This window comes from Ictidomys tridecemlineatus, chromosome 10, assembly GCF_052094955.1.
Source record: "Ictidomys tridecemlineatus isolate mIctTri1 chromosome 10, mIctTri1.hap1, whole genome shotgun sequence".
In the NCBI taxonomy this organism is placed as follows: Eukaryota; Metazoa; Chordata; class Mammalia; order Rodentia; family Sciuridae; genus Ictidomys; species Ictidomys tridecemlineatus.
Window position 1 is genome coordinate 48,721,207 of NC_135486.1, and position 12,807 is coordinate 48,734,013.

At 34.0% G+C, this 12,807-nt stretch overlaps 1 protein-coding gene across 3 annotated transcripts in view; it reads right to left on the reverse strand.

Annotated features, from left to right (window-relative positions):
- Nucleotides 1-644: 644 nt before the first annotated feature.
- The window catches only part of Aida (axin interactor, dorsalization associated), a 42,963-nt gene continuing 30,800 nt past the window's right edge, over nucleotides 645-12,807 (reverse strand). For all 3 annotated transcript variants that reach the window (XM_078022869.1, XM_078022870.1, XM_078022871.1), the window contains 4 exons: nucleotides 5,323-5,445; nucleotides 3,510-3,632; nucleotides 2,582-2,699; nucleotides 645-2,458 (listed from right to left, as the gene is read on the reverse strand). In XM_078022869.1, coding sequence (XP_077878995.1) covers nucleotides 2,362-2,458; nucleotides 2,582-2,699; nucleotides 3,510-3,632; nucleotides 5,323-5,445 — 461 coding nt within the window. In that variant the 3' untranslated portion in view covers nucleotides 645-2,361. The remainder of the gene's footprint in view (nucleotides 2,459-2,581; nucleotides 2,700-3,509; nucleotides 3,633-5,322; nucleotides 5,446-12,807) is intronic.

The window sequence follows — 12,807 nt, forward strand, 5'->3', positions numbered from 1 at the left end:
ATCATTTCATTTGTGAAGCAGTAGTGTTTCAACCTGAAAGTATTACTGCTATAGTTGTAATTATTGTCCAGTGACTCATCCCCTCCCACACTAGAAAGTAAATTTAAACAACTAATTTGTGAGATACAGATTGCTTTGTGTTAATTGCTTCAAGATAAAATCACCTTTTTTTTGGGGGGGGGAGGTTTGGTCATTCAGGTCTGAATTAAAGCTAAGCTGATGACAATGTTCAATTTAAGTTTGTTTAATGCTGATGAAAGACATTTATACAAAGCATCCTCTTTTTTTTTTTTTTTTTTTTCATATAACCCCATTCTTTGGTGGCAGCTGGGGTTGTGGCTCAGTGGTAGATTACTTGCCTAGCACAGGCAAGGCCCTGGGTTTAATCCTCAGCACCACATAAATAAATAGAGGTTAAAAAAAAAAAGCATTCTTATGTGAAGGATGCAAAATGTTTCTTCATATAAATTATCACTTTGAGGGGCTGGGTTTGCATGTGAGGCACTGGGTTTGATCCTCAGCACCACATATAAATATAAAGGTACTGTGTCCATCTACAACCAAAAAAAAGGTTTGTTTTTTTTTTTAAATTATCACTTTGATATACATGTTTTATAGTATGAGAAAACAGAAGGAACAATGTATCAGTTTTGCTACATTTTAATAGTAGATTTTAAGGGAGCAACATCAAACATCAGTAACATCAAACAAAAAGGTACTGAGTACTCCACAGGGTACAGAGTGCTGCCAAGCACCTTGGAAAGTTTACATGACATGGAGAAGATGAGGCCCTTCTCTTGAGAAGTTTACAGTCTGGAAATTTTGACTACTCAGAGTTTCAGTTGAGTGAACATTTTATTAAGGCAAATTCTTCATTTCCTAGAACTACTGTAGACTGAACTATTTTTGCACTTGTGAAATTAACCCAATCCAGATGAAAGAAAAGACTAAATTTGGTTGATAATTCTTTCAGGCTCATATAGTTTTATTAACATTCATCTAGTAAACAAAACTGACCTAACAGACAACTGAAAAATTAAAGACTAGATCTCTTGAAGTGCAAGGGCTAAAATAACTGTTATTCGTTTTAAAAAGTAAACAGATGGTATGATTAGGGTTTACACTAGTTTAAAAATAGGCCAAGTATTGCATTCCCTTCATGCATTGTTCATTTAAAATAGTGAATATTAAAATACGTGGGTTCTACATGTAACCCACAAAAAAGCTCCTCACAAATCTTTATGTTCTGTATATCAAATATCCACCTTGTGTACTATGAAAGTTTTATTTATGTCTCATCAAGTTAAAAGTAATGTAAATAGTGAAATTATAATAGGCTAATGACCTGCATATTTTCATATGAATGTCAATATATCTAAATAGGAAATAAATGGCAGTCATATCTACCTATATTAAAAAAAATATAATATCTTTCCAGATTTTGCATACTCATCACTTTATAAAGACAAGGTATGCAGGTTTTAAGGTTTCACAATTAGTTGTCAGAAAAACAGCAGTTGTTCCTGCAGTATATCATTAGCATCTGACTCAATTATTTTTAGATGACATGATTTAGAAGACGTAAACCCACCCAAAAATTTGTAATTATTCTGAGAGAGATGGTTTTAATGTTAACCCTAGAATCATTAATGTTAACCCTAGAAACAATAGCAATGTGATGTAGAACAACTAATCAACATGACTAAAAATGTGCTCACTTTCAGAAAAACAATCTGGTCATCTGGAAAAAAATCACAGCTACAATCTTGGGAACACTCCCATATAAGATATTGATCTGATCAAGGCACACTATTTCTAAGTAGAACTATCAGATGAGGGTGGATTTAGGCCAGCTCTAAGGAACAGCCTATAAGACAGACCATAACTGATCCAATTTCCTTTTAAAGCAATCTGGTATTATCCTACCCACTTCAACTCAAAAGTTTGAAGTTAATTCAAATCAAAAGACCATACTGGAGCAAAAGTGAGCAAATGTGTAAACTCTAGCACATTCTTATTGCTATATTAAGTTTGAAGATGAGCACACCTACCACAGCAGTATTGTTCCAGGAAGCAGGGTAGGAACAGTGGTAAATTAGGAAACAGACTATTAATTGCACAATTAATAGAAAAGTAAAAACAAGTTTTAAAATCTATAATAAACCTGTATCCAAAGGAGTCATATAACAATGAGGTGCTGGACTTTAGTTCTGTGGTACAGCTTTGCAATGGACTCACTGGCCTATAGGTACGGCTCACTTCCTGCCTCCTGAAGGATGAATATGCTACACAGAGCTATGATGGTTTCTACTGAGTGGTAAAATTCACAGAAATTCCACATTACTCATGTCAGAATAATTCTCATTCCTTGTGCAAAGTTTGATGTAGATGAAGATAAAGTGGTTTCTTGGTCAATAACTGCAATTTCTTTCTTTTAAAGTCAGTGGGTTTCTTGTATCTGTAACCACAATAGAAAGATCATTGTTTAAAATACTTTGATGATTGATCTACTCCAATGTTACATTCTAAGAAGAAACATGAACCATTAGAACAGTATGAATCCTATATGTATATCACTTACAGTTCTATTACAATTGGCCCAGGTTTAATCTCATCCATCTCCATGAAAGCAAAACACTTGGTGCTGGTAAACCTTTTTTTAGGCTTGTAGTGTTTGAATTCAAAGAAGATAGCTGCACCTAAGGAATTAAAACAAACAACATAAGCCAGAGACCACACATTTCTTATGTGTCACCAGAAGCCTATGATTTTACAAAGTAACATGTGTCAAACAGTCTGATGACACAACTGTTGATAACTCACTGTGGCTGTCACTCCAAGCTCTGGTACTAGCATGTCTGAGTGACATTTCTCCATATCATTTAATTCTACAAAGTACAACAAAATTGTATAGCAAGAATGTAAGTTATGTACACAGGTAGAATCATAAACTACCAAAGAATATAGAATATTAAATACCACAAGAAAAACAGAAGTTACTTAAGTATCAGCAGTACCTATAGAAATGGTTTCAATAAGCACCTATATTAGAATAGAAATTTAAGAGTTCCTTTAAAAAAAAAATTCTACCTTATATCATTTCTCTCCCTCCTGAAACCACCACGCCCAGATTGTCCTTTCCATATTCTTACAAACTGCCAGTTATAGTATCTTTTTACCCAATGCATCTTATTGAAAGAAAAAAAATATTCTTTAACTGTTAGAAAGTAATCATTAGGTTTCTAAAAGGACTTAAGGTAATTATTAGGGAACCTGCTTCCTTAACTCTGTATTATGAGAAAAACTTCCCTATCAAATAATATTTAACCACATTATTACACAACTAGATAATGCAACTGCTAATTCTCATATTTTAAAATTGTTGATTTGACTTTCTTTAAGTCAATATTCATAACTATGTGACATAAGATCTTGTGTTAAGTACACTATGAACACAAACCCAGATAAGTACTGTGTCCTTAAGAAGTCAGTAACTGATAATTACAAACCTTTGGTTAATTTTTCAATATGCTTCTGGAGCTCAATGTCCACATTAAAATGAACATATGTATCTTCTTTTCTTGAAGCCACAGGAGTATCTTGCACAGGAGTTAAATCTATGCCATTCAGATCTGGAGAAACAAGTTTCTGCTTATGAGCATTCACATATACAGACGAAAAATATAGAAACTGCAAAGGTTACAGTTCCTAAAGAGGCATGGAAAGAGCTGAGAGGAGATTCTCAGGCTAAGAGATTCCTATTTGGTGTGAGCAAGTATGTGAGAGTTGTTGAAGTTCATGGGGTATGTGGAGAGAAATGAATATAGACTGGATAGGAGACCTCATGAAGGGGACAAGGAAGCCTTTACATGGCCAAGTGGACCAAACTTGATCTTCATAGTGAAGTGGTAAAAAGAACAAACATGTTTTTCTTAGGGAAGAGCCCACTATATTTTTCTATGCAAAAAAAAAAAAAAAATCTGGAGTATATAATTTGCCACAATGGAGCTCTGCCACCAATTTCTAACTTTGATCAAGTATATGACTTATTTAGAAAAGCCTTTAAACCTAACCTTATCATAATTTCCCTGTTAAGAACCAAAAATGGATGAGAACAGCCAACAAAAACCCTTTTGTTAATGAATAATTTTTCATATATATTATCTAAATTCTGGTTATACTGTTTACAACATACCCTGAATTTACAACAACCAGATGGTACGTTATATATAATTTTAATTTTCCGGGTTTTAAAATCTCAGTTTAGTCAAATTCAACATGGACTCATTTAATAACTCCTCAGTGTTTATGTGTTATTCATTTATGTGTCTCAAAAAGCTCAAAAACAATTTAGTACATTTAATAATTAAAAAATATTTACATAAAAATATTTCAGTTTAACATATGCAAAGGTAATTTAACATTTACAACATCATTAAATATTTTTGTGTTTTAAGTATACTTTCTGAATGAGTATGCAGTTTTACAAATGACCTATCAAACAATGTAAATATTTTCCAGGACACTATATATTTGATAACTGGTAACATCGGAATTTAAAAGTGTACCAGTATTAGTGCTGTGGATTATGTTCTTTAAATAAATGTGTTTTTTTGTGGTCATATTTTTCTTTTAATTAGCACTAATGAACCCATGGCTCTGACTTTATTTCTGCAATTAATAAAAGTTCCTCCATTTAATTTCAGCACCGATCTGTTCCTTTGGTGCAAAACTACAGATTAAAATAAGCCGTTTGTACTAACTATAGTTATTTCTGTAAAATGGTATAATTTATTCTTAATCACATCATCATCCCACGGGATTGCTTTCAGGGCATAGATGTTATGGAAGCACCCTACTTCCCTGTCCCCTGATTTTCATCTGCCTCTGTAGGACTCACCTAAGTACATACCTCAGTAGCACAGGAAGAAGAAGGGGCTGAAGCAGGAGAGATGGGAAAACAGGACATGGGGCTTTGTGGAGAGAAATGAATATAGACTAGATAGGAGAAGGTGAGGGGTGCTATTGTTAATCTACATCCTGAAGGCTGTAGCTGCTGTTAAGGACAATGTGTATGTTTAGTCTGCACGTTAGATGGAATCTGAAGAGCAAAAATCTATACAAACTCAAAAGCAAAAGTGAGTGTATAAGTAGGAAATATTTTTTGTAAGTCTTTCGAACTATTTTCTGTTATGATCTCTTCTAGGATTTTGCCTCATTATAGAATGCATTAAAGTAAGTTGTCACATATACAAGACCATCCCCTGTCAAAAACTTTGTCCCATATGAGAAAAAACATAATGCAATTTGCCAGTTATTTACCCTTTACACTAACTGTAATATAGGGATCGATGCACTGTCCAGCGTCTTTCAGACCAATTTTCTCAATCCTGATAGTGAGTAATGTCATTCCCGGTTCTGATGGCAACCTTGGTAATAAAGTACCTGGCAACAGAGAAACCTCAATAAAAGTTAGCTCCATCAATAATTCAGAGTAAATACTTTGACAAACAGAAGATATAGCCTACCTCCTAGGAACTAGCTAGGCATTATGTATTTTTATTTCCAAAATTCATGAACATCTGATGTTATACTTTTTTAGAAAAATATTTAATTTTACACATAATATATCTGCATTTCCCAACCATACAATCACCTTTAAGCAGAAATAATAATTTCTATAATAATAGTATATAGTATGTATAATAAAAGTATGTTAAAAACATCACTTGAGGAAGCCCAATTATACATAATAGTATAATATGCTCACATAATATTTATATTCCATATGTACTTCTACATTATACTCAGCATCTTAATATGAAGTGGTAGAACAAAGACAAGAAAAGCTTTTAAAATACTTGTTATACTGTTCTAAAGTCTGAGACATTTAATATCAGAGTTGATCAATACATTCTTCTCTTTAGTTACTCCTAATAAAGAAAATAATTTACAATTTTTTTTTAAAGAGAGAGTGAGAGAGGAGAGAGAGAGAGAGAGAGAGAGAGAGAGAGAGAGAATTTTTAATATTTATTTTCTAGTTCTCGGCAGACACAACATCTTTGTTGGTATGTGGTGCTGAGGATCGAACCTGTGCCGCACGCATGCCAGGCGAGCACGCTACCGCTTGAGCCACATCTCCAGCCCCAATAATTTACAATTTGATATTTATGTTTTAATTTAACTATATAGTCTAACTTCTATTCTTCATTCTATTGTGTATGATTTATTCTCTCAGAAATTAGTACTATACAGACTGCCATATAAAAGGGCCATTTGTATAACTGAACATTTTCCCCAAAACCAACTAAATTTTTTAAAACTAAAAACCCACCCAGAACAACATGACAACATTCACCCACCAAGAACATATGAAGGAAGAAATCAACTGTTCAGTATGTTCCCTTTTTTGAAACTACCAATAGAGAACAGATGCAAATAAGCTGATTTTAATCAAGTATGTATACAGAACCTCAAAATACACTTAACAAAAGATTTTGGTTGATGTTTTTCAAGTTTCTATTCAACAATGTGTTATGCTACTTTTAATGATGAGTTATTTGAAATACATGAAGCAATCAACACACTACATTTGAAAATACACATTTGATTGATGCCAAATATGGCTTGAGGAAATTTTGGGAGGTGATGGGAATGTTCTGAACTTGTATAGTGATGACAGATGCAAAACTCTATAGAGGTGTCAAAAATCGATGAATTTTATACTTACAGAAGGGAAATGTTATGATATGCAAATTATACCTCAACAGTGCTGTTAAAAATGTATTACTTTCTAAATTAAACAAATATGAAGACAATACAGACAAATGCAATAATGGGAAGGCCTGGAGGCTGCATTCCACTGTTGCATTAACAAACCTAAATGGGCTCAGGTTGATATCATTAAATATATACATAATACCTTTTATGCATCTTCTTTGATTGACAAATGAGGGTACTTTTAGAAGAGGGGCTTGTACCTGGACATCTGGGATGAACTCCAGAGAGTTAAGAAACACCTCTGAAATTTTATGAAAAATGTGAATATGTATACATTTATATTTATATACATACATATTCACATGTATGTATATCATATATGAATTTTTCCGCAGAAAAGTTCATTCTATGTAGTACATGGCTGTATAAATATGCTACAGTTTATGTACACATTCTTGTGTTGATAGACATTTGAATTACTTCAAGTGTTTGGATATAGTTAACAAGGCTATTATAAATACTCTTCTGAATATCTTCTGGTGCCCATAAGCACCCATTTCTGAAACAGAGGAATCACTAAGTCACCTGGCATGTTACCTCCATACCTACTATGTAATGACAATCCATTTCCCAAGGTGGTTGTGCCAATTTTTATTCCTAGCCCAAGTGCAGTAGTGTTCCCATTGCTCCACATCCTCACTAGGTACTGTTTTCTCAGATTCTTCATGTTAGCTAATTTTGGTATAAAGAGATCAATCATTTTAATTTGCATTCCTCTGAAGATTAATAAGGCTGAGCACCTTTTAGGATAAATCAAATATATGATTTCCTCTTTTCTGAAGTGTGTTCAATTATTTTGCTCGATTTTTTATTGAGATGTCTGTCTTATTGCGCTGTAGGAGGTCTCTATTATTTTGATGGACAAATGTTTTACAAATAGCTTCTTAGTAGTTTTCCTTTATAAAGACTTTTTGTTTAAGTAGAGCATATACATTTTAAAATGTACAAATTGTTAGTACAGTTTGCTGAACTTCCACAAAGTGAATACACCTGTATAACTAGTATCAGTTCTAGGAAAGATATGATCAGCCTCCTGGGAGTGTCCTTCCCCCAACCCTATCCAATTCACTCTTCCAAAAGATAGCAACCATTGCTAACTTCTAACACCAAGTATTAGTTTTGAATGTTAAGAATGACTTTTCTCTGCCATGGTGTCTTCTGATTATGATAAATACTTACTGCTAGTAATATCAAATTTCTTAATATCTTCCTTTACAATTAGTGCTTTTTATGTCATATTTAAGAAAACTTACCCCACTCCAAAATGATAAAGGTATTATCTTGAAAGCATTTTATTGTTTTGCCATTCACACTTTATTCTATATGTCACACAGAATTATTGACTACGGTGTATAGTAGGAGCTTTAATTTCATTCAATTTCTCTTAAATACTCAATTGTCTCAGCACTACTCATTAAAAAGACTGACATTTTCCACCACTGATCTGCAGTCCCACCTCAATCATAAATCATGTGGCAATCACTTTCTGAGTTTTCTATTCTGTCTTACCGGACTGTTATCCTCTTACCACTAATACAGTATCTTAATTCTATAGCTGTATAAAAGGTCCAGGAACTGCAATAAAAATTCAGATGAGTTTCAGAAAGAGTCTATCTTTATAAACTGCTTCTTCTAATTTATGAACTAGTATATATCTTTACATTTTAAAAATCATAACAATTATTTAATAGAATTTTATTTGACCTAAAAGCCTTCAGAAATAAAGACCTACAGATCCAGGGAAAACTCCTGTTTTTATGTTTATGTTCCATGAAGAATGGATGGCCATGTAGAAATGACTGGAAAAGGGGGTGTGAGCTAATGGTAAAAGGCTGCCAGGGTCCCAGCAAGCCCTGTCTGGTCAGATTCTTCTTGGCCTCTCTGTATAGCCTTCTTTCCTTCTGGACCTAAGGCAGGTCCTGTCTGGAATGAGGGTTTTTAAGGGAGGGGGGAAGGGAGGGTAGGGGGACAGGAAGGGAATAGCAGGGAAGGAAGGAAGAGAGAGAGAGAGAGAGAGAGAGAGAGAGAGAGAGAGAGAGAGAGAGAGAGAATGAGCGCTTTCTAGGTTTTATGACTGGCTTTGGGAGAGAAGGATGAATGGGGACAGGAGGGCAGGAGGAGAGCAGAGGCTTTGCTGCTGAGGTTGCTTTTGGGATTCCAATCTCCTTCAGTTAGAAGTTCTCAGCAGGCCAAAACCCCACCCTTTGGGCTATCATATTCTGATCTGACCCTGCCCACCTTCCCCCTCTCCCTCCCTCCTTTTAAGAAGGGAATGTATAGATCTTTCCATCTTCTAAGATCTTCTTTGATTTCTCTCTTTAGGGTTCTGTAGTTTTCATTGTATAGATCTTTGACTTCTTTTATTGATTCTCAAGTATCATTTTTTTTTGAGGTTATTGTGAATGGAGTAGTTTTCCTCATTTCCTTCTCAGAGGCTTTGTCACTGATATACAGAAATGCCTTTGATTTATGGGTGTTGATTTATATCCTGCTCCTTTGCTGAATTCATTTACTATTTCTGGAAAGATCTACCTTGCTCTTGGATAGGCAGACTTAATATTATCAAAATGACCATACTACCAAAAGCACTATATAGATTTAATGCAATTCCAATCAAAATCTCAATGGCATTCCTCATAGAAATAGAAAAAGCAATCATGAAATTCATCTGGAAAAATAAGAGACCAAGAATAGCTAAAGAAATTCTTAGCAGGAAGAGTGAAGCAGGGAGTATCGCTAAATGAGACCTTAAACTATAATACAGAGCAATAGTAACAACAACAGCATGGTTTTGGCACAAAAACAGACTGGTAGACCAATGGTACAGAATAGAGGACACAGAGACTAACCCACAAAATTACAATCATCTTATTTTAGACAAAGGTGCCAAAAACATGCACTGGAGAAAAGATAGCATTTTCAACAAATGGTGCTGGGAAAACTGGAAATCCATATGCAACAAAATGAAATTAAACTCATAACTCTCACCATGCACAAAACTTAACTCAAAATGGATCAAAGACCTAGGAATTAAGCCAGAGACTCTTCGTCTAACAGAAGAAAAAAGTAGGCCCTAATCTTCATCATGTGGGTTAGGCCCCAACTTCCTTAATAAGACTCCTATGGCACAAGAATTAAAACCAGGAATCAATAAATGGGATGGATTCAAACTAAAAAGTTTTTTTCTCAGCAAAAGAAAACAATCCGTGAGGTGAACAGAGAGCCTACATCCTGGGAGAAAATTTTTACCCCTCACACATCAGATAGAGCACTAATCTCTAGGGTATATAAAGAACTCAAAAAGCTAAGCACTGAAAAAACAAGTAACCCAATCAAAAAATGGGTCAAGAACTTGAACAAACACTTCTCAGAAGAGGATATACAATCAATCAACAAATATATGAAAAAATTTTCAACATCTCTAGCAATCAGAGAAATGCAAATCAAAACTAAGATACAACTCCAGTCAGAATGGCAGCTATTATGAAGACAAACAACAATAAGTATTGGAGAGGATGTGGGGAAAAAGGCACACTCGTACATTGCTGGTGGGACTGCAAATTGGTGCAGCCAATCTGGAAAGCAGTATGGAGATTCTTTGGAAATCTGGGAATGGAACCACCATTTGACCCAGCTATCCCTCTCCTTAGACTATACCCAAAGGACTTAAAAACAACATACTACAGGGACACAGCCACATCAATGTTTATAGCAGCACAATTCACAATAGTTAAACTGTGGAGCCAACCTACATGCCCTTCAATGGATGAATGGATTTTTAAAAATGTGGCATATATACACTATGAACGTTTTTAAAAGAGAATAAAATCATGGCATTTGCAGGTAAATGGATGGCATTGGAGAAGATAATGCTAAGTGAAGTTAGTCAATCCCCAAAAAACAAATGCCAAATGTTTTCTCTGATATAAGGAGGCTGACTCACAATAGGATAGGGAGGAGGAACATGGGATGAATAGATGGATTCTAGATAGGGAAGAGGGGAGTGAAGGAAAGGGAGGAGGCAGGGGATTAGCCTCCTAATGAATGGGGAATGAATGTGATGGACATCATTATCCAAAGTACATGTCTGAAGACACAAACTGGGTGTCAACCTACTTTATATACAAACAGAGATATGAAAAATTGTGGTATATATGCGTAATAAGAATTGTAATGCAAAAAAAACCAAGTACATGTATAACGTGAATTGGCGTGAATATACTTTATACAAAGATTAAAAAATGTGCTCTATATGTGTAATAAGAATTGTAATACACTCCATTGTCGTGTATTTAAAAAAAATAAAATCAATAAAAGAAAAAGAAGGGAATGGGGAGTGGGTAGGGAAAAACTGTGGAATGAACCCAAACTAACTTTCCAATGCACATATGTGAATACACTATAATGAAACTCATCATTTTGAATATCTATAAGATACTAATTTTAAAAAATGTAAATAAATAGATCAGTAAAGTGGATGAAAGGGAACAGTGGGAGAGAGGATGGGGAGGGTGAAGGGACTGAATTGGAGCAAATTATATTCCATGCATTTATAATTAGTCCAAATGAATCTAATGTCAAGAATAACTATTATGAACAAATGAAAAAAAGAATGACTTCACTGTTTTTATAAAATGCATTCTCATAAACAATTCAATTGAGAGAAATGAAAACAGTAAAAGAGAATGTACAATTCAACATCTTACCAACCATAACAATTATTAAGTCACTCTTCCATCTTTATCCCTAATTTCAAGATTGCTCCAGTTTCCTTTTCCTTTTGATATTCTTTTATTTCTTTCAACAAAGGTTTATTTTCTACATAAAATTCTTATATTTCTTTTGTTGAATTTATAATAAGGTCCTTGATATTATTTAATACTACTATAAATATTATAATAGTTCATTTTCTAAGCAACTATTACTTGTTTGAGATAGAATTGATTTATCTGTACAGATTTTATATACAGGAACCGCATTATCTTATTAATGAGTTATGAATAGGTTTTTTGCATATTCTCTATATATTCATAAATATGCAAATAAAGAACATCCCCCCTTTTATATTTCATTTTTCTTGTCCTATTGCAGTAGCTAGGGCTTCCAAAACAGTGCTGATGAAAAGAAGTAATAGACACTCTTGTTTTGTTCAAATTCATCATTAAACGATTTTGGGCTGTAAATGTCATGTAGCCATGTTTTATCAAGTTAAGGATGTTTTTCTGTTCTTTGCCAAGAATTGTTTAAAATCAAGGCTGTATTTCAAACTTAACTGAAAACTTTTTCTGCATTGTTGACAACTTTATGAAATCTTTCCTCTTAATCTGCTAATGTCAACTACCTTGATAAATTCTGCTAACAATAATTTGAAAAATCACTCATTAGTTCATGCAGATTTTCTGAATTATTTTCTACAGCATCCTATGTTTATTCAGTCAATCTTCATATGGCAGTTACATTATTTCTAACTTTTTATCATTATAAAAAACACCTAAACAGAGAATCTTGTGTATATGCAAATGTTTCCCCCTCTTTTTCCTGTATTTTGGGGGTGCATCTTCAGAGTAAATTCTCAGGAATGGGATTGCTAAGGAAAAAATATGTACTTATATGTTGTTAGAGAATGCTCAATTCCCCTCCAAAGGAACTGTACCATTTTTCTATTCCCACCAGTGATTAATAAGTACCTATTTTCCCTAAGACTCACCAACAGTAGCTTTAATTTATGTTTTTTATTAAAAATAAAGTTGAGTATCTTTTTATATGTTTAATGGGTATTTTTAAATGTGTGTGTGTGTGTGTGTGTGTGTGTGCACACATGCTCATGTTGTCTGTTCCTCTCATGTATTCTGCTTTGGTTATTACAATTAAAATTTTTCTTTATATATTAAGAATGTTGGGTTGGGATGTAGCTCAGTGGCAAAGTGTCTGCCTTGCATTTGCAAAATCCTGGATTCGATCCCCAGTTTTAAAAAAGACAAAAAAAGAACCCACCCCACCCCACCCCCAAAAACCCCCAAGAATGTT